Source organism: Equus quagga, chromosome 4 (assembly GCF_021613505.1).
Source record: "Equus quagga isolate Etosha38 chromosome 4, UCLA_HA_Equagga_1.0, whole genome shotgun sequence".
NCBI classification, from domain to species: domain Eukaryota; kingdom Metazoa; phylum Chordata; class Mammalia; order Perissodactyla; family Equidae; genus Equus; species Equus quagga.
In genome coordinates this window covers 64,905,481-64,928,778 of record NC_060270.1, presented here as the reverse complement: position 1 = coordinate 64,928,778, position 23,298 = coordinate 64,905,481, and the positions used below count along the sequence as shown (strand labels likewise).

Genomic DNA, 23,298 nt, shown 5'->3' with positions numbered 1-23,298 from the left:
GGGTCTTTACAGAAGTAATCAAGTAAAAATGAGGCCATCACTGTGGGCCCTAATCCAATATGACTGGTGTCTTGATAAAAAAGGGAAACACACACAAATGGACAGACACACACACACAGAGCACCATGTGAAGACAGGAGTCAGGGATTGGAGTTATGTTGCCACAAGCCAAGGAATGCCTGGAGCTACCAGAAGCTAGAAAATAGGCAGGAACTTTTGGTTTGTGGGAGGTTTTGATTACTGTTTCAATCTCTTGTGATTGGTCTATTCAGATTCTTTATTTCTTCTTGATTCAGTTTTGGGAGGTTGTATGGGTTTAAGAATTTATCCATTTCTTCTAGATTATCCAATTTGTTGGCATGTAGTTTTTCATAGTATTCTCTTATAATCCTTTGTATTTCTGTGTTATCTGTTGTAATTTCTCCTCTTTCACTTTTTTTTTTTTGAGGAAGATTAGCCCTGAACTAACATCTGCTGCCAATCCTCCTCTTTTTGCTGAGGAAGCCTGGCCCTGAGCTAATATCTGTGCCCGTCTTCCTCTACTTTATATGTGGGACGCCTACCACAGCATGGCTTGCCAAGCGGTGCCATGTCCACACCCAGGATCCAAACCGGCAAACCCCAGGCCACTGAAGCAGAACATGCACACTTAACTGCTGCACAACTGGGCTGGCCCCCTCCTCTTTCACTTATTTGAGCCTTCTCTTTTTCTTAGTGAGTCTGGCTAAGGGTTTGTCAATTTTGTTTATCTTCTCAAAGAACTGGCTCTTAGTTTCATTGATCCTTTCTACTGTGTTTTTAGTCTCTATTTCTCCTCTAATTTTTATTATTTCCCTCCTTCTGCTGAGTTTGGGCTTTGTTTGTTCTTCTTTTTCTAGTCCTGTTAGGTGTAGTTTAAATTACTTATTTGAGATTTTTCTTGTTTGTTGAGGTAGGCCTGTATGGTTATAAATTTCCCTCTTAGTACTGCTTTTGCTGCATCCCATGAGTTGGTACATTGTGTTTTCATTTTTCATTTGTCTCCAGGTATTTTTTGACTTCTCCTTTGTTTTATTCATTGATTCAACAGTTGTTTCATAGCATGTTGTTTGTCTCCACATATTTGTGACTTTCCAAGGTTTTTTCTTGTAGTTGATTCCTAGTTTCATAGCATTGTGCTTGGAAAAGATGCTTGATATGATTTCAATCTTATAAAGAACATGAAATCAACAGTAGAAAGAGATCTATGCACCCCTATGTTCAGTGCAGCATTATTCACAACAGCCAAGATGTGGAAGCAACACAAGTGCATACCAACTGATGAATGGATAAAGATGTGCCATATATATACAATGTACTACTACTCAGCCATAAGAAAAGACAAAATCGTCCTATTTGCAACTACATGGATGGATCTTGAGAGTATTATGTTAAGTGAAATAAGCCAGAGAAAGACAAACACTGTATGATTTCACTCATATGTAGAAGATAAACTCATGGATAAGGACAACAGATTAGTGGTTACCAGAGGGGAAAGGGGTAGGGAAGAGGGTGAAAGGAGTAAAGGGGCACATATGTATAGTGATGGATAAAAACTAAACTATTGGGGGTGTGCAAGATGCAGTCTATAGAGAAACTGGTATACAATAATGTACACCTGAAATTTACACAATGTTATAAACCAATATGACCTCAATAAAATACCAAAAAAAAAAAGTGAGGAAGGAGTACCCTACAAGTTTCAGAGGGAACATGGCCCTGCTGACACCTTGATTTCAGACTTCTAGTCTCAGAAGCTGAGACAATATATTTCTGTTGTTATAAGCCACACAGTTTGTGGTACTTTGTTACAATAGCCCCTATTGTTGGACACGCAGAGCCTCCACTTTGGGCTTTTATACATATGTCTTAGCATAGCTGCAATCATTTCCACAGGATTAATTTCTAGGTAGAGAATTGCTGGGTAAGAGGATATATAACTTGCCCTCTACATGAAGGTGTTAATGTAAATGATCTCCAGTCCTGTGGGAGCATCCATTCCTTAAACTCTGACAGCAGGCTTTGTTTTTAATCATTGCTCATTTCTGATTTGCGTAATCAAAGTGTCCAGAAAGAGATATGCTGGAGCGTGTTGGGTGGGACATTACACACTTAGATCCTGAAAAGATGTAGCTGCAGTGTTTCCAGGTCAGTCTGTTCTTGGTCTCCTAGAAAGTAACTGGCGCAGGCAAAGGAGGGACAGCAGTGAACACGCTGTGTCCAAGAGCAGATCTGGACAAACCAATCACAGTGGAAATAAATATCAGCTTTATTAACACTCAAAGTGCCATTCATTTATATTCATTCCATAGTCCAGAAGGTTACTTAGAGTAAGCCTTTGCACCACAATCTTTCAAAAAAATGAACATGTAGGAAAAAGCAATTTTCGTTGTGCTAATTATTGCAGGCCTTCATGCACAATAAATCTAAACGAAGACGTGTGCCAACAATATACAAATTTCCATATAAACAAATTCATTGATCACTAACAAAATATAAACATGGTTTCTTTCACATTAGATTAAAAAAAAAAAGCTATTTACCAGCAAGAAAAAACAAGTACATAAAAATTGTAAAACTCAGAAAATTTATACATTTTTACAAGCACAGTTTTGAATGAACAACACAAAGTCAAAATGTGCATGAAATGTGGCACATACCACACTGTATCTGGCTTCTGGTAGGTTTTTCTAATCATACTGGCTCCTTGTAACATAATAAACTTAGTGACATTCAACTTCAACAGTGGACTTTATTCCTAACACAAGTAATTTTACATGGTACCGCATACTAAAAGCAAGGTTTTTCTTAGGTACAACAACATTGTCAGACTGGAAATTGCCAATGCTTTTTCTGCCAGTTACTTAAAATACACAGTACAGTAAGTATAAAGACAAAACAAACGTATGTTTGGACATTTCTAAACCAATTTATAGTCAATTACAGAGAACCACAATACGTCAATGTATTGTTGTATAAATGCAGTCTGACCTTGCCCAGTAAGAGAAAAACTAAAAGTTGAAATCTTTGGGGTAGAATAAAGAAAATATTCAAAAACAAAAGGAGGACAGGCCAACAGCAACTGGAGATATAAAAGTCTTGATATCTCTTGAAGACAATTTAGTTTCTCACATTTATTCACAGCTCTGAGAATTGAGGCCATTTTAGTGGATAGTGTGTTTTTGCTACTGCTTACAACCTATTTTTTCCTCTTAATTTGCATTTCATAGAATCCTCAAGAGAATTCAATGCTCTTCCTTGCAAGAGTATTTTAATTGATATATAAGTAAATTTGCTTCCAATTGTGGAAATACAAATACATTTTGCCCGTGGTTAAAAACAAAATTAAAAAAATAGTTTTGATCAGCCAGCTGAAAATATATTCATATAGTAAATAATCTCTCAGAAAGCTTTTATATATATTTAATTGTTCTAACTAAACAGTACCCTTATAAAACAAGTTCATAAAAATGTAGAAATGAAATTAAAATAAGAAATTACTGGGATATATACATGTGCCTACAGACAGAAAAGGACATCTCCATACACACATCCCCTGATACACAGAGTTAGACGCATACTTTCAACTTAGTCATGGGTTTTAGGATACATATAAAATGAGAAAGTGATGTCGAACTCCTGAGTTCTTCAACAAAGATAGAACCATAGAGAAGTAGACTTTGTAAAAGCAAGAAGGTCCATTTAAGTCAGTAATAGCAGTGCAGTTACTGATGGCTACATCTTGAAAAAAGTTAAAACATAGAGACACAGACAGTAGTTCAATGCACGCATTCACAATGCTCATACACCCATCAACAATTATTGGTCAGAGTAGTAAATCAGTGTACAAATTAAACATTTCCAAAAATGTGCAAAAAAGTCAACCTTGATAGGAAAAAAACACCTTTGTACATAATTATAAACTGCCCAGCATTCAACTGAGATTAAAAACATTTACAGAGAGAAACTAATAGATTAAATATAGAGAATTTAATGGCTACATTTAAAAATGTACATTAGGTCAAAGGGTAAATTTACAAATTGATAATCATAGTTTGCAACAATTAAAAGTTTATTCTCAAATTTATCCAAGTTTACTTTTATTTACAATGATACTTGAATTAAAAAAACCATGTGAAATGTAAGAGATGTCAGACATTAAAAGTATTTTTGGTATTAACTCTTTTATAATATTTCAGAATGCAGGGTAGCAAATTTTAAAACCAATAGCAATAGAAAAAATGTAAACCTTTTACTTACTAATTAAGATTGTATTAAAAACAATTGTTTGTTTTTAAAGAAGTATTCTTATCCTTAGACACTGTACCTTCACTTGAATAGGGTATATTGCAAGGGTTTGGCCCACTTTCTTTTGCCCATAAGCCTTTCCAGCTCAAATGTTTCCACTAATCTTCTCTTCTTGTTCCTGGTGGAAAAAAGTCTTTGGAAAAATGAGAATATGTCAAATCCATTTTGGAACCTAAGTATCTAATAGAGTTTAAGATGTAATTTTGTTACTTATCTCTCCCCTCCAAGTAATGCTAATGCTAAAATCACTAGTTACATATGCTTTTAAAAAATAAATTCTAAAAAAATATAAGTAAGTGAACACAAAGGTGCTTTTGAGTATAGTCACAAACTTTACTGTTCTCAACTGGCATTAATGGACTCAAAAATCCTTATTTGGGACAAATTCTGCATGTATACTGGAGAGCAGACCCTTCCTTATGTTCCAAAATGTCTATGGCACAAAGCAGATGTCTATCCATAACCTACTTTTCTTCACAGCGTTCCTGAAATGCCCCTCAAGTCAAATACAAGTTCATAAATGTTAAGACACCAGGAAGAAAGTATGCCACCAACCTGAGGCATCACATGTCAATGTATATGTAGAAGTGTCTGTGGCCAAGTGGCGTTGGTAAGATTGGCACATGTGCAAGCTCAAGTTCGTAATGTCTATATGATTCTGTAAGAGTTGAAGTAAATTCTGCATGTCTAAATGCAAACACTGAGCACCTGTCCTTTTACTTGAAGGACAGATTAAGATACAAATTCTACGAGTACCTGCTTTATCATTTTTATACTATTAGCTTACAGGTGGGCAGACATAACAGTGCTAATCATTTTGGCTATGTGTACAGGGAATATAAAAGCTTTGGTTTTAAAGTGATTCTGATAATACAGAGTGTGAATACAAACAAGAAGTCATCAGTCAGGGAATAATAGTGCTCACTGATTTAATGTCTTTGCTCTTATTAACAAAAATATCATTACTGTCAATTAAAATGCACAATTATGAAAAATATGAAGAATTTACATGAGATAGGCAATACAGAAAATTTATTCTATTCTTTATATAGTTAAGACTTCTCCCTCAACTTTCTGAAACTAAACCATGTCCACTCTCACTATCACCAAGAGAAGATTCTCTAGACTCTCCTGAGAGCTCAGTACCATCTACAGCTCTGAAAGGTGAGTAAGGAGAATAGTTGGCCCTGACACTTCTCACACCTATTATGGCATCCTGTCCAGACTGTGGCAGAAGCCAAAGCAAAGCTAAAGACGACTATGAAGAAGGAACAGTGGCTTCACAGCATGCCTTCCCTAGCCAACCAAAAAGAGGTATAAGACAATTTCCTTTTGAACACTTGGTAAGCTAAGGAAGCTTGTTTTGATAATGTCTGGCAGAATTTCTATTCCAAAGAGTTCATGAAGAGCTATGCAAAATCACTTACTTTCTATTGAAGAATTATATATAAGCTCACTATTATACACACATACAAATTCAATTTTAATCTACTTTTAGCAACCAAGAGCTTGGCAATTTACAATAAATACCTTTATTAAACAATCATTTGTACTAGCTACTTGTGGAAAATGTGCTGGCATTCCTACCCGAGGACAATTACACTCATCCATCATCAGTAGGTCATACACATTTGAGTTGTTCTTCCAAGAACAGAGACTAATCTAATTGAACATTCATATCTTTTCTTCCTTCCCACCCCTGCCCCAACTGCAAACACACACACACTTCACAGAGAAGTAAGCTAGAGTTTTAGTCAAGATGTTAGTTAAAAAGTAAGGATTAGAATTTGCTATCCCTGTACTTCTTGCTCATTGCCCTAAGTCTCATTGCCTTAACACCTGTAAACCATTTAAAGGACCTCTTTAGGGCAAAAACAACCATTCCAGCTCTGCTATGAAAATCATAACTGACATGATATACAAAGAATTTGGACACTGCCAATGGGACTGAAAATCAAGTAATCAACCTGAAAAGCAATTTACTATGTCTCTTTAGAATTAGAATACCTCCTTATCTTAGGAATTCACACCTAGTGGAGACTGCAGTGTGTCTATCACAGACTAATGCTAACATAAAAAAAAAAAAAAAAAAGAGGTAGAAAAGGGTAGGAGGAGGAAGCAGGCATTAAAAAATGTTTAAGGGCCAACACACAGCCTAAGGCCAAATGACCTCTTGAAGCCTCCTGATTTTGGAAAAACCTTCATTTCGGTGGGTAACTTGAATTATTATTGATATAAAATAAAATTAAGGCATACAGAGAAAAAGGCACTGCCAAAAATTAACAATTAAATTGCTTTTCATTAACATTTAACCAATCTTAAAATTCAAATAAATATGAACATTACATTCGCAACAAAGGCCAAACTTAATATAAGACAATAAGGTCTCAAGAAATTGTTCTGATCTTAGTATAAATAATACTGTTGACAGAATTCAATTTCTATCAAATGTTTTGGGTATTTTAACAATTTAGACGAAAAGAAAATTTTTTTTTTCTTTAAAAGAAACAGCAGGAAAAAACCACTATGCTATGTAATAAATGCCCCCCATTACTGGGACTGTTAGAGCAGAGGCTGGGTTTTGTAAGAGGGAGTCCTGAGAGAGAGGCTGCCTGACCTATGGGGGTTCCTCCAATTTGGGGATACTTTTAATTCCTGTTGTTAATGACATTTTAGTTTTTAATAGCCAATGATTACACAAAATTGCTTTCCCCTCAATTCATAAAAAATAAGAGCATTTTAAAATATCATTGCTAAACTCTCAGAGTTAGGGTATGCCATTAAATAAGTAACTATCTGGTTTGCCCATGTTTCCTCCTAGACTGTGACCTCCTTAAGGGTAAATTAATTTAGTACCTGACACAATAAGCCACAACTGTTGAATAAGCAAATGAAAAAGATTCACCCTATTTAAAAAAAATTGATAGATTCCTATACTTGATTGACACCCGGTGATTTTATATTAAGCCATTGGTCCCTAGACCCGAAATGAAATCCCTGGCACAGAACTCTGCCGTGGGCCAAGGAGTCTGCATCTGGCAAACATCTTGGTTTTTGCACCCAAGCTTGGTCGTCTCTATAAACTATTCAGATTTGATTTTCTTAGTGATTTCACGTATCTTATAACAACTCCATCTCAGCAATACTATAGACCAGACCTGACATATCTAAGAGCTGAAGTAGCAGAAAGCTAAAGAAATAATGTCACCTTCTTAATGTAGTTTCTATTGGGAATAAGATAGACTCTCTCAAGTCAAAGCCAATTCAATTTACTCTGAAATAAGTTTTAATTGTTCTTTTATAGTTAACTCTGTGTGTAAACATTTCAATCTCATATACAAATTATGTAAGGTTGACTGTGCCTCTGAAAACTTTCTAAGGCAATAGTCTTTAACCATTTTTCAAGTTAGAAACATTCTGTAAATGAGGAAAATTTGAAAATTTTCAAGATAGTCATACTGAAAATTTCAAACTCTGTATATTTTTTAATACATTTTAAAGAATTACCAACCATCAAAATTTCCACTTGTCATTATGATATTTTTCAACCCTTTATTCAATACACTTTGTTTGCATTGTAAAAGATCTTATTATTTGGTCCAAGCCTAAATCATGCCATTTTGAATTTCTCAAGGCCTAAGTAGAAAGATTATTTCCTGAAAAGCACATATAAGACTGCTAATGAATCTTCTCCAGCACCAAAAAAGTCTGCCACTATCAAAGCAGAATGCATTTTAAAGGCACAAAGTCAGCAGTCTGGCCATCTTCCAGCCTCAGCAAAGAAACATTACAGTATAGAAGAATCAGTTGTGCATTTAAAAAACAAAATACACTTAGAGTCATCTTTAAAAGTTCAAATTTCATTTGTTGATCCATACCATTATTAGAAAAAACTGGAGTGTTATATTTAACTGCCCCTAATAGAGGTGTTTCCTTTCAAATTTTCTTTTTTAAATTTACTTTTGGTCTTCCATACCTCACCCCACTTCAAGCTTTTTTGTTTAGTAGTTTTTATATATATTAACTTTTACTGTGGTTTCTGGTACCTTTACAACTTGTTTGAAATAAATTCACATCACATTTTATATAGTAACTCTGTAAACTATTAGTCTATTTTTAAATCTTTACATAAAGAACAATACTTTCCCATAGCTAATAATATTTTTCTTATAAAACAAAGTCTTCTGCAGCAGTGTTAAAATAGTAGTTTCTTTTCAGGTGATTTTATTTTCTGTAGCATTTAGAAAAGAAAAAAGAGACTGAAAAAAGCAAACAGTTTTGCTTTGGGCTTCACAGTCTCCCAAGATTTCTCTCTAAAGAGCATTGTCTCATATATTCTGCACTGCTGGTTACCCTGACACACCAAAAATGAGCCAAAAGGAAATCACAACCACACAAGACAAAGAAACAAAGGAAAAGCCCACTAGTCCAGATACCATGATCTTGCTCAAGTAGAAGAGATGGCTTCACTCATAAAAGAGAAATTATAATAGATCCACATCCTTGGGGACTATGTGTATAGCACAAGATTTGGCAGTTGATTTTCCAGGGGGAGGCGGCCTCTAATTCATACCCTTCCTTGCAGGCTGCTTCCTCTGAGTATAAGGGTATAGGAGAACCTTTGACAACTATATTTGTGCTTTGACTTCTTCTCAGACTAGCGAGTGGAATTTCAAATATTCCTACAGGGAATGCCAGATAGAACCTTGATGCAGTAAACCAAGATCTACCTAACTTCAGAAACAAAGTATTTTAAAAGAGTCCCTAAAGGAGCCTAACTTTTAGCAGGAAATAAAATACCTGAGTCCCTTATGAATCAAGGCATCACATTTAGGGCCTCTAGGAAGACTACTATTTTTTAAATCTTTAAAAACAAAGTACTTAGCACTTGCTTTAATATGCTGAAAAAAACTGCAAGTGGCCAAATTACTGATATCATTCATGTTTTTCAGTAGCACAAGTCCAGCAGAGATACTGGGACTTTCCCAGCTGTCTCCTTGCACTTAATATGTCCTAGAAATACCTGGCAGTTTTTAATCTTCCTATGAAGTAGTTATACTTTGTTTTGATATGCTTTTCTTTTCCCACAATAATGAATTGACTTTTGAGGAAATAATATATATAGACGGTTGAGTTCCATAGGCTCCATGTTTACATTCATTTTGTTTGTACAATGGAAGTTACTGATTCAGGTGTAATACGCAGCTGCTAAGGACAGGATCGCTGTTTGCTGTTTGTTGAGACCATTCACCCTTGACTTGAAGCAGAGGTATCTGCTCTTGTAAAATCCTCATTATGTATTATATCACTTTCTCTCTCATATTTAGTTTTTGCAAAGAACTTGCTTTTATAAATGGCTGTTTTCAATTTTAAAGCAGGGCTATTTTTTTACATAAGGGTCTCTCAACTTTGGCACTTGTGACATTTTGGGCAGGATAATTCTTTGCTGAAGGGTCAGCGGGGGGTGCTGTCCTTGTGTGTTGTAGTTTGTTTAGAAGCATCCCTGTCCTCTACCCACTAGATGCCATTAGCATCCTCCTAGTTATGACAACCAAAAATGTTTCCAGGCATTGCCAAATGCCAAGTGAAATTTTCCCCAGCCCGCCCTTGAGAATCACTGTTTTACATCATAACTGTTTTTTGAGGTGCTTTAGTATTCTGCGATCCTGAGAACAAGGGTATCTCATGACACTAGCTTTAATACATGGACACTGTGGGTTACACTCTTAGTTCCTGAAGAATGTTACTTTTGGAGAATTCAGGAGCTAGAAACAGGAAGATATAGTATACATGATTTTGATTATTTCTCCTTTCTCTTAATTTTGGGACTTTCCTCCTCAAGTAATGAACATAGTTTAAAATATACTAAACAACATTTAGTTCTTTTTTTCATTATTTCTGTTGACTGGCAAATGTGGTCTCTTCTACTGCTCACACATTTAATTAGAGCAATCTCCTTTTGTCTTTTAATTTAGGTTTGCTCACTGACTCCCATATCTGCTTTAAAATAAAATAGTATCTCTCTTTTTTTTTTAATCAGAAAGCTATCCCTCAAGGTTCATAGATTCCAGTAACATGGATCTATTATAGTGTATTTGCTTATTATACTGGTTAGGATTAACAAATAAACATACCTCTTAGAGAATGGTATTTTCTATCAAGATTCCTACTGAGCAAAAAGCTTGGTAGACAGAGGTTAGGATCTAAAGAATACAGATATAAGAAGGAACCTATATTCTTTAAGTTGAGTACCTACCCTAAACTTAAGTTTAGGGCTCAACCCCATAAATGAGGATCTACTTTAAATACTATCACTAAAAACTACAAATTATACATCATTTTCTTCTCCTTGTTTTTCGTGTCTCCCCATCACCACCATTCTGTCAGTGACACAGGGAAAGACTCTACAATCTTTAGGTATTCCAAACGATTTGTACTAAAAAGAGTGACTATGTACTAAAGTGCTTTAGCTCTCTGAACCACATCAGTACATTATAAAAATTAAAAAAAAAAAAGAAGTTTCAAGTTCTTGCAAGGGGAAAAAAAGATTAAATATAAAAAATTTAGGTTACTATTAAGCAAATTTAACCAAGAATCAAGAGAAACACTTTCCCTCTTGTCTTCTTTTCTCCCCCATCTCTCTTGTTTATAAAGAAGAAAAGTGCAGTCAGAGAGAAGGTGAATGAAGAGCCGGGAGCTGGGGAGAGGCACAGGCGAGGTTACCGGCTGCTAGTGATAGTGCACAAACATGTGCCGTAGGAGTTCATCAGCTGAAGGCCTCAGTTTGGCCTCTACAAAGATCCGTTTGAGGAAATCTCGAGTGTAGTCTGAGACATGAGGTGGCAGCTTTGGATTTGTTGGCTGAGTGGCAATTTTAAAGATTGCAGCCATTGCTTCAAATTCTGCCCAAGGAGGCTTTTCAGTTAGCATTTCTACCACAGTACAGCCCACACTCCTAAAAAGAAAACATAATAATGCATTACACAAACAATATCATGATGAAAGAAAGCAAGTTAACTACAAAATGAGAAACAGAAGCAAAGTCCACAAACATTTAAATACAACTTGATTTCAAGTTTAAAGTTTCATTAAAAGGTTATAATTATATAAAACTGTAATTTAAACATAAAAATCAATGAAAATACAATTTAATGATTGACTCAAATGGTTAGGCAAAGAACATATTCTTCTTATAATTTTATAATTTTTGCTTTATATAATTCTCTAACCTGACATTAAATATAATTTTTTGTCTTTATCTTACAAAGAATACAAACATTAGAAATTCTTTGCTTGCCTTTAGGTGCCTAAAATGAATATCTATTAAACACTTTTCTGGGTGAAAAGCAGGAAATGGCCCTTTTATGTTCTAACTTAAAATTATGAAGCAATTAAACATCAACTGAATTATAAGAGACTAACAATAAAGATTAATTACTTTTAAAGTTCTTCAGGGAAATAAAATGAAGATAGCTGTCTAATGCTGAAGTTAGCTTAAGACGAAATCCTTCCTAAAGAATGGAAGACAGGTGCAAGGACTCTATTTATTTGGTCAATTATTAAGCCTCAAAGAGGCATAATTAAAATGATATTAATCTTTGTAATCCTGACATCCTATTTTAAAAATACAGAGGATAATTTAAATCTGGCTCAGGAATTTCCATTCTGGGTGGAAATACCTGAGAAGACAGGTGTTTTCAGGCGAACCCAGCATCAAAACCTACCAGACATCTGCTTTTCGGCCATAGCCTTCCCCACTAATGACTTCAGGGCTCATCCAGTATGGTGTGCCTGTGACAGACTTCATTCCTGTTCCCGAAAGACAGATGGTTTGAAGCCGTTTGCTGGCCCCAAAATCTCCTAGTTTGACATTGCCTGTTGAATCTCGCAGAATATTTGCGCCTAAAAATAAAAAACATCCTCATTTCATTATTTTTACTGGCAGTTTGGAATATAACACAAAAGAACAACGGCAGAGAATTACATGGTACACTCTTCAATCTGTCTCCAAAATTAAGCTGCTTTTCACCAGTCACACAGTCAGTGCTCATTAAGGATTTACTACATGAACACTCAATTTTTCAGAGTCAGCTGTGTGTGCTTCAGGACCTAAGAAGGTTCTCCCACTTTTGAAAAGGACTGGTGGCGGGGGGGGGGGGAGGAGGATGAATAAGAAAAAGGGGAAAACAGCTAAGAATGTGAAGCTCAAAGGATGAAGAAAGTGATAAGAGGCTCTTAGGCCCCAGTTTCTCTGTCATAAAGCAAGAAGCCCATGCCTGAAGCTTAGTCCCCTGAGAAGTTAGCTTCTCCTCAGAAACTTCCAGAGACCCTCATAATCAAAAACTTCTAGCACTTTTTTCTCTCTGCTATATATAACCTAATTGTTAGTTATCTTCATTTGATAGTTTTCTTAATATTGTGTTTCGCTTTATATTGATTTTACTTCCCAGTTTCCAGATATATTTTAAATCTCTTCTAAGCAAGCTTTGAGCTTTCTGTTTTAAAATTTCATTTGCTTTTATAATAAACTTCGAATTTTATTTCTTATGAACTGACCTCGGTGGCCCGGCTTGCAGTGGTGTTTGTTGAGCTCTCCACTGTAAGGTGGCTCTTTCCCCCCTCTATACTGTACTCTTTGGAAGAAGTTCATCATGTGCAGCCCACAATCAAGGAGTGAGGAGTTATGCTCCAGGCTGAGTAGCTACATAATTATTTGGAATTATTTTGCACGAGGGAATATTATTCCCTCATTTATTTATTTGACCATTCATTGGTATCGGTAGGAACACATGGATACTTATTTATACTTGTGTTTATAATCCAATATGACTTTATTTGTTTTGCTCACGTTGTTCCAGCTTTGGCATTGGGAGCTCTTTCCATCGACATCCTGTGCCCCTTTGCGATACCGTGATCACTGTGTTCTTGTTTGGTTTTGGTTTGGGGGATGTTTTTAGCATCTTCTTACTTTCTGGCACTAGAAGATGCTTCAGGTTCAACTTGTGTATTTCCTGCATCAGTCCTAGAATCAGCCATTTCTCCAAGGAGCTCTGGTTCCTTTTAGTGGAGAATGGTATCAAAAACCAAGATCTAGATGCTAGGTTCATTTATTTTTCATTCTCTATTTTCCCACTTATTTATCATTTTTAAACTCAATCTTTTTTCTTGGGATTCTAAGTCTAGTTTCTATCTTATATAAATTGTTTCTATTCTCATTTTTAGCTTTTTCTATAAACTTTTTAAATAAGTGATTTATTTTATTAACTTATCTAATTTTAATTATCGAACTTCAACTCTTATTTTTAAGTTTTGCGTAACCCTAACCACATTTTGTATTAAAAAAAAAAAGAAAAGTCCTTATTTGGCCTCTTATCCTTCTTTTGGTAAATGCCTCTAAGAAGGGGAGTGAATAGTGGAGAAAATCTCTCTAACAGGTCGGAGAGAATGTAGACTGCCATCCGCACTGTGAGCTCTGCACCTGTCTTTCTGTTCTCCCTGCAGATCCCCAGCCTCGTCAGTGAAGGCTCCCCAGGCCTCTCCGCAGGGGTGGCTCCAGGACCCCTTCTGCATGCCATCAGCTCGAGTGTGCCACGGCACCAACGATTCTCTAAACTACACCTGCCCACCTAACACTTCCCACTGTCCAATACTTAATGGATTCTGTCAAAAAAGCTACTGTCTCTAAAATATTTAACCAGGGGAAGGACAACGAACAAGCCAGTTTTTACTGGCCATGAGCTTGGAAGAATAGTCCTGGGCAGGTCAGAGACAGGGAGAGCTATCTCTGGGGAGTAATCACCAATGCTGAACCAATGCAGATCCATATAAAGGGAAGAAGACAAAATGTGTGCCCAGGTTCCAAGAGAGTTTTCTAATTTTTTAAAACTTATTTTGGATACGTTAAAAGCAAGCTATTTAGGAGACTTTTCAAACATACATAAAAGCAAATAGAATAGTATATGTACCCATCACCCAGCTCCAACAACCATCTGGACTATCTTCCCCAACCATACTGCCAGCCACTCCCTCATCCTCTCTCATATTATTGAAGCAAATTTAAGACATCATGATCAATAAACAGGTCAGTATATATCTTTAAAAGATAGGGACTCTTATCACACCTAAGAGGATGGACAAGAACTCCTTAATATTATTAAACATATACTCAGTGCTTTTCACAGGTTTCTTTTCATTTTTGTTTTTTGGTGAAGAAGATTGGCCCTGAGCTAACATCTGTTGCCAATCTTGCTCTTTTTTTTCCTCTTCTTCCCAAAGGCCCCCAGTACATAGTTGTATTTTCTAATTGTAGGTCTTTCTACTTGTGGCATGTTGGACGCCACCTCAACATGGCTTGATGAGTGGTGCTAGGTCCACAGCCACGATCAGAACCAGTGAAACCCTGGGCTGCCAAAGTGAAGCAGAGCACACGAACTTAACCACTTAGCCACGGGGCAGGCCCCTCCTATTTCTTTTACATCAGGAACCATGTCCTCATCCTCTCAGACTCACTAGTACGCTCCATTCTAGGACATGTGATCTGGCTCAGGCATTCTGCAGCAGATTCTACTCATTCACCAGAGACTGGTTAGGGATGTTCTCTTTGGCCTGACTATGGCCATATTCAGGATGTGGCACACCACAAGAGGAAGGAAGTAAATACCTGGTAACTCATAAGAGCCCCCAGAAAGACCAATGAAAAATATACTTATCATTTATATATGTGTGTATTTATTATTCTTATTGACTGAATAAAGTGATCTTTAAATTTGGGGTCACAACCCCATTTTTATAGAATCTAACCTCCAGGTATGCTTTGCAGTACAGTTTTAAGCACTCTCAAATTTTACACATCTCCACCACTCACTTTTGTCTCACTTCATGCATTTACCTTACACACTGGATCCCTGAAAAGAGCTGAGTTTTTGAATTTTAAACAGTGAGCTTAACTGAGTTGGAGTTCATCAGAGCTCAGTCTTAGGCTTTTTCCTCCCCTCTTCTTATTTTCTCCCTAGCTAAGAAGATCCATTCCCATAGCTTTAAATATGATCTCACCATAAAGGACATCATCATCGCAGCCAATGTCTGAGTGATTTTTAGGTGTAGGCACTGTTTTAAGCATATTATATGCATTAACTAACAATCTTACAAGAATCCTATGAGTTAGATACTATTATCACCATCCTTAAAAATGAGAAACTAAGGCATAAAGAGATGAAGTATCTTGTCCAAGGTCACACACAGTTAGTGATTGAAAGAGCACTGACTTTGAATCAGGCCATCTGATGTCAGAGCCCCTACTCTTAGCCACTATACTCAAATGCCTATGCTCTATGAAAACACTGTGTCATTCTTCTGATGGTTTGAACTTTATTAATTCTGTGAACCCCCACAGGGGAGCACTCATTTATGGAGACCCGAACATCAGGAGTAGTCAAAATATTGACTGAGTCCGTAAGAATGCAGAATTGTTTTCCTATGGCATTTTAAAGGTGGATATATTAATTTAAATATTAAATTCCTTAACCATATCACTTGTTTCATTCACATAAAAACAACCGTGTACTTAAAATAAAAAATACCTCATTACTTACCTTTGATATCTCTATGAACAATCATATTACTGTGCAAATAATGGACACCCTCCAGAATCTGACGAGTGTATTTCCTAGTCACATTCTCAGTAAGAGCTCCATATGCTTTTAATTGGTCCTTAATTGAACCCTAAGATTAAAAAAAAAAAACAAACTATGATATGGTCTGAAATGAAAGCCACTATTAAATCTTTATTTTTAAAAGAATCCTAGTTCATGACTGAGAGGCTTTGGTTGGAGAACACAGGAATTCTCAGTGAGGACATTATCTACCATCTAATTTAACACACAGCTCTACCGTATTCCCTGACTAGAGCTGTGGAGGAGCACGGGTCACAGCTGAAGGAAGTCTTCAGAACTATTTTTTGATAGATCATCTTGTTTCTATGATTATGTTAGTTCTATTTCCTATTCCTTTGCAATCATGTTTTTAAAAATCCTCCAGTACTTTTATCTTGCTTTTTTGCCATAAATATATTTTTGTTTTTCCTACTTGCTCTTCTATATACGTCTTACTTTAATTTTATTTATTTTGTTCTCATTCTGGTTTTAAAACAGTGTTTTATTGATATTTGTTAATTCACTTCTCGGAAGAAAGAATGGGTATATTTAGAAAATTAAGAACTTATATGAGATTTTAGTTTTTCCTTTATATACGCAATATTCTAGTTCAAAACATGAGAAAATATATTAAAAAGAAATTTCAAATTTTCTTAAGTGGTTTTGTTTGTTTTTTTTTGCTGAAGAAAGTTTGCTCTGACCTAACATCCCAGGCTGCCAAGTGGAGAGCACCAAACTCAACCACTGTGGCCACGGCTGGCCCTGCCGTGCTTTTTTTAGGGCAGGATGAAATGCAATCTCAGGTTGCTGAATCCGTGTGAGGTGAGACATAGGCACTGGAATTTTGAAAAAGCTTCCCTACTGATTCCAATGTGCAAATATGATGCTTAATCACCACTTTAAGAGATGGACATAAAGTGCTTTATAAAGGATAAAATCTTTTCTTTTAAATCGAGACTATATCCAAATGTTTCTGCTTTTCCTTGAATGTTGGTAAACTGTGTACTTTGTCATATAAAAGTAGATCATTGGATTTTATAGGTTTAACCATTTGCCGTTTCCACTATTTATAAGCAATCCCTGAAGGAACAAGCAGGATACAATTCTGCTGACCCAAACTTGCCGTGCGTGTGTGTGTGTGTGTGTGTGTGTGTGTGTGTGTGTGTGTGTGTGAAATCAACAGTCCAGGTACTGAAAAGAAATGTGTGTGGGTGTGTGTGTGTGTGAGAAATCAACAGTCCAGGTACTGAAAAGAAAGTTATGGTTCTAGTCTGAAAGTAGTTCTAGATAAACTAAGGAATGGAATGTTATGTTTGGGAAAATGAAGAATGGAATGACGATTTTGGCAAAGCTTGAACCTAGGGCATAAAGGGGTCCATCATACTAAATTTAATGAGAGAAATTATATAGCATCATTCACAAACTTGGAGATTCAGGAAAGACTAGGAACATAGATGTTTAGCCCATAAATGCCCTGGGCTTGCCATATGTATAATTCATTTAGATTGTCCATGAATTATTATTCATTTAGTAACATGCTTTTCAAATTCCAGGAAGGATGACCCATACTTTGAAGACATAGCTGCCCTTAGAAAACCAAGTGTAGCTAATGAGAAACAGGATCTAATGCCTCTTCCTGAAGTCCTGGTTTAGTCTTAAGACAGCTAAATATATAAAGATTACCCATCTCCATCTGTGATGTAAATCAGTTCTAACCAATTAACAATTTCAATTAATCTTATCTTCACAATCTGGATCACTATTCACCCTTATTCATAATTACTTTCTATTTTTAATTTAAATATTCATTGCACAAACAGTAATGGAAATCTGAATAAAAGACAAAAATCAATCACAATCCCAACATAACACATTTTCATTTTTCTGTTTCTTCTATCCTTGTCCAAATACAGATACTTTTAAAATATAATCATTTAAAAAGACTTTTATGTATATTCTTTTTCTCTCTCTTATTATAGGACTTCCTCCAACTTTTCTACATAGCCTTCACAATTTTAATTTTAATATATAGTCTCTTAGAAAATACCATAATTTACTTCCATGTGGGCACTGATATTTTCATTTTTTTCCATCACAGATAATACTAAAAACAAAAATGTACACAGTTTTCTTTGTCTTTTGAATTATTTCTGTAGAATAAATTTCTGTGAGAGTACCAGGTCAAAAGGCCTCAATATTTTTATGCTCTTTAATACATCCCACCAATTTGTTTTCCAAAGGGGATTTTTTTAAAAAAAAACAATTTCCATTGCCAACATAATCTTTGAAAATAAAAAAGTGCAATACTCAGTAACAATGATGTCATTATAAACAATTAATTATTCATGATGATAAGAAACAAAGTTTACTGTTGCTCTTGTGACACCGAGAATGGTTAAAACCATTACTATCAGATACTGATCCACAGTTTTATTGATCTATAAGCTTAAATTGCAACCTTGTACATTCTACATACAATTCTAATAAGCTACTCTCCCTTAAAGACCCATAAATCAAACCTTTTTTCTAACATACTGCGTATTAAATTATGGGAGTGAATGTTATTTTTAAGTGAGTAAATATACCACCATCTTGAAAATCATTAGTATTAGAATGTAGATACTAAAAATAACATAGAAGGAATGACAGAGTTTGCAAATCACATTTTGTAACTCCTAATGAAATTAATGACTCAGGCAATGACTATCAATTTGTGTTAAAAAGCATTAGGTAGACCGTTGAAAAGGAACTAGATATGCCTATGTGCCACTGCTGTAGCTCAGATTATTTTCTGGTCTTCAGGAAAAAACAAAACTTCACAAGAGAGGAATTGGGATGCTGATCACCCTAATCTAGCACTCAATCTTAGAATCAGTAACAGTGGCACAATCAGCAACTGTATGTCTCCTAATGGGATACAACACGAAATGCACACATCATCTATGGTGCATTCTAATTAAAAAAAAACGCTGAATTTGAATCTGATTTAGACTTTAGATCTAACTTGGAGTTTACAGGAAATGAGGGGAAAGGAACAAATTAAACACCACCATGAGGATGCAATTAGAGAAATCTATGAGATGAGACTGTCAACAGAACGACTAGCCTGGTCTCTTTGTCAAATCTATGTCATGCAAAAACTGTTCTAGAATAAAAGATGAGTAAAGGACATAATAGCTAAATGTGATGTGTGGTCCTGGGCAGTATCCTGGTTTGGGTAAACCAACTATTAGGGATATTTCTAGGGTATTGAGGGAAATCTGAGTATGGACTACTATGATGGCTGTAACCTATTTTAGTATACTTCAGCAATTTAAAAAAATGAGTTAAAAAATACAAAGATAGATGAAAAGGATAGAAAATAAAATTATATTACCCAACTCTAATTTAAAATTCTTCTAAAATGTCCTTAACTAGGTTTAACATTTTATAATCAAAGTTTTGTTGTTTTTCTTTCCTTAACTAAGACTTTAAATAGAATATGTCTATTTTCAGAGGATGTACTAACTTACCCCTGGCATATACTCCATAAATATGGAAAGTGTTTTTTCCTGGGGATCCCTCAAACAGCCATAATACTGAACAATTCGTTCATGCAGCAAGTTTTTCAACAACTGAATTTCACACTCAAGTGCATTTACTTCCTGAAAGACAGAACTCACTGTTAAGTCTTTACAGCACTATTGGTAAAAGCAAAAAATTCGAAATTCATGGACCATCGGGTGATTTCATTCTGAAATTTTACTTCCCAAGGAATAAGCGTTTTAAAATCTCTAAAATAATAATTTCTATAGCAGTCCTTGATGGTATGCTAAAGCAACACTAAACCAGATTAGGAATATAACTGAGTACTAAAAGAGAAAAATCCACAGTACAAAGTAGATAAATATATCTTACTATCTGTTTTGCAAATAATTTGTATTAAGGAAAAAAAAATTCTACTGTGTGTTATATTTTAGTAAAAATGCTTCTAATGATGTGACAGAGTAGCTTGTGTACTGATTCTTACCTTGCTGGTCTCAGGACTATCAGGGTCAAATTGAACTTGCTTAACAGCCAATTCTCTTCCTGTATCGACATCATAACAGAGGTAGACCCTGCCAAAGGCTCCCTGGCCAAGCAGTTTGCCCAATCTCCAGTTGGTTGGAGCACGAGGTGCTAAAAAAGAACACTTTCTTAAAATGGAAAAGCCAGATGGCACACAAATGGTTAAGGACTAAATGAGTATACTGCAGTAGTGATATCCTTAATTGAATATGCGTGGATACAGGGAAAAATCAAGATCATCCAAACTAATAATGATCATCATCTTTGAAAATTTTCTTCTTTAGGCAATTTTCCAAGAATTCTAAACCCAAACAATGTTCCTATCCCCATGATTCACTTTTGTCCCCCTGATTACAAATGTAATAGCATCTCTCATTCAATCTAAGACGTCACTGATTGTAAGATGCACTATTTCTAATCTTTATTGCAGCAATATGTGAAAGTAGTTTTTCATTTGCCTCTGATGTAGAAAGCCAGAAAGAGCAACTCTCTCATTCTAACAAGAGAAAACCTTGAAAGCAGCCAGAGGGAAAAAACCATACTACAGACAGAGTTATAAAGACAAGAATTACAGAAGACTTCTCAGAAAGTATACAAACCAGAAGACAATGGAGAAATAATTTTAAAGTGCTGAAAGGAAAAAAAAACTGCCCAGATGTCTATACCCAGAAAAAAAAATCTTTCAAAAACAGAGAAATGAATATTTTTCAAACAAACAAAAGCTGAAAGAATTTATTACCAGCAGACTTGTATATGAAAGGTTAAAAGCAATTCTTGAGGCAGAAGGAATTTGATACCTGAAACTTGGATCTGCATAAACAAAGAGCTATAGAAAAAGGTAAACTGAAGGTATACATAAAAGACATTCTTCTCTTATTTTAACCACTTTAAAAGATAGCTGTCTAAAGCTAAAATAACAGCAATGTGGTGTGAAGTCACAGATGTAAAAATAAAATATGACAACACTAGCACAAAAGGGAAGAATCCAGAGTATGGAAATATTGCTGCAATAAATATCCTTGAGCATGAATCTCTTTATGCATTGCTTATGTGATAAAGTCCAAATCCCTCACAGTCTGGCCTTAGTTACCATTCTAGTCCTATTCCCACTGTTTCAAGTAAGACATCCTCCACTTCAGCCAAAAATGAACTATTCCTCATTTACAGAACATGCCACAGCCTCTTGCACATGTCACCTCCTTAACTGGTGAATTCCCATTCACATTCAAGATCTAGATTAAATGCCATACCATAATTATTTCTCCACACGTCATTCTCCCCATTAGACTATATCTTAGAGATCATATTTGAAACCTTAGTACTAGGCACTCAACAAGGATATGTGGAATGAATGAATGAAAGACTAACTGGCAACAATTTTCCTAATAAAAGCCAAGGACAGAATCATCTACAGAATTAGCAGTAATACCATGCCTATACCTGACATTCCAACCACTTTTAGAAATACTATTTTTGCCTCTTTTGAGAAGATGGTATCACCCTGAGGACTGGCTTGGTATTTACTGTCTTTACTACCATAAAATTCCGTAGAAGTGCTGCTGTGCATCTCACTGTGCCAGTTTCCATGACTTACAGCGGCTGGGCGGGCTGATGTCCATTACAGTCAAAGTAGGGTTGTCTATGTCACTTCCCCTTCTTCTTATTCGAGTGTCATCATACTCTGGGGTAAAGATGCTGCTCCCACTACTAGTGCTTAAGGAGTGATCAGTAGGACTGAAACTCACAGGAGACCGGAAGCTGGTCCCCTGGGTTCTTCTAGCTCTTGGAAAAGTTTTACGACCTACAAGATGAAAACAGAATTACCTTACAACTTTTATTAGTATGTTGTATTGAAAGTATTTAAAACTTGCAACATAAGGAGCAGAAATTTGTCCTGTGACCAGGCTAAAAAACTGAAATAGCAATGATTATTTAATTATACGTTTTAAACTTATGAGTAGTATTTTTTAAAATAGTTCAAGGAAATATTCTTGTTAACATTGAATCATGAAGTCATAAATGAAAATACGAGAAAAGGTGAAAACAGAAATGAAGAGAAAAGTGGGGGAAAAAGAAAGGATCTGAATACAAATTCAAATAATCTCTTATATTAAAATACACAAACATTCATAAAATCATAGCATTCTCTCACTTTTGGATAAAAAGGAGAAAACTATATATATTTTATTCTCATTTCCAATAATGACTTAAAATATAATACAAAAACTAGAAAGTTTATACATAATAATATTTTTTCCCTTAAAAAAGATAATTCAAGTATGAATTTCATCATCAAGGAGTAATTTTCTACTTAATATCATTTTTTAATTACTCCTTTTCATCTAAGGGAAATTAAGGATTATGAGGTAAGTTGGCATAAAGCTGTTATTATAGTTTTAGTTATCCGATTTCTCTAAATAAATTTTTTTAAGTAGAAAACTAAGTGATTTTTTTGTTTTTCGTATTTTTATTATTATTATTATTTTTTATTGAGTTAATGATAGGTTACAATCTTGTGAAATTTCAGTTGTACATTATCGTTTGTCAGTCGTGTTGTAGGTGCACCACTTCACCCTTGAAAACTAAGTGATTTAGGAACAATTTATTTCTAACGGTATTAAATAAATATCAAATTTTTTAAAATTTATTTTTACTTTGATTACTTTTGATATTTTTAACAAACTGTTCTTGTGGTCTAATTGCCAGAAACTTACCATCATTATAGTCTTGATGGTGATATGAAACATGATACCTTCGTGGATATGTTCCTCCTTTTCCAAATTTCTCAAAGATAGGGTTATCATAGTCTATTAAGACATATGAGAGAATTATATTTTATTAAAAAAAATAAAAATATTTCTAATGATGAAAAACACATTTATACATTTTTATTTTTTAATTTCCCTCTCCCTCCCAGCCAAAACATTATTCAATACGTAAACATTTAGAATGTAGAGTCTAACCTGAAAATTCCTGATGATTATCTGGGTAGCTCTGTGCCCTAGGCATTCGTGATTTCGGATAGCTCTCTCTAAAAGAAAATGTCACATTAAATTAAGAGAAAGTATGTAAATAAGACATTTAAAAAAAATCTTTATGCAATATCAATATTGATCTGTATGTATGTGTGGAGATACATATATATATATATATATATATATAAAGGAGCTCACTCTGAAATGTTAACATAAGTGAAAAAAGAGAAACCTCTTTAAACACTTATTTGGTACATGCGGGCAAAGAGCCTGGCTTTTAAAATTAACCCAAAGAGTAT

The 23,298-nt window shown here is 35.1% G+C and overlaps 1 protein-coding gene across 3 annotated transcripts in view; it reads right to left on the bottom strand.

The window, feature by feature from the left end:
• Window positions 1-2,263: 2,263 nt before the first annotated feature.
• MAP3K2 (mitogen-activated protein kinase kinase kinase 2) overlaps window positions 2,264-23,298 on the bottom strand; it is an 88,610-nt gene continuing 67,575 nt past the window's right edge. For 2 of the 3 annotated variants that reach the window (XM_046658056.1, XM_046658057.1), the window contains exons 10-17: window positions 22,988-23,055; window positions 22,739-22,831; window positions 21,619-21,825; window positions 19,987-20,135; window positions 19,490-19,621; window positions 15,918-16,047; window positions 12,051-12,228; window positions 2,264-11,281 (exon numbers count right to left, since the gene is read on the bottom strand). In XM_046658056.1, coding sequence (XP_046514012.1) covers window positions 11,056-11,281; window positions 12,051-12,228; window positions 15,918-16,047; window positions 19,490-19,621; window positions 19,987-20,135; window positions 21,619-21,825; window positions 22,739-22,831; window positions 22,988-23,055 — 1,183 coding nt within the window. In that variant the 3' untranslated portion in view covers window positions 2,264-11,055. The remainder of the gene's footprint in view (window positions 11,282-12,050; window positions 12,229-15,917; window positions 16,048-19,489; window positions 19,622-19,986; window positions 20,136-21,618; window positions 21,826-22,738; window positions 22,832-22,987; window positions 23,056-23,298) is intronic. The other variant, XM_046658058.1, reaches the window with a different exon arrangement.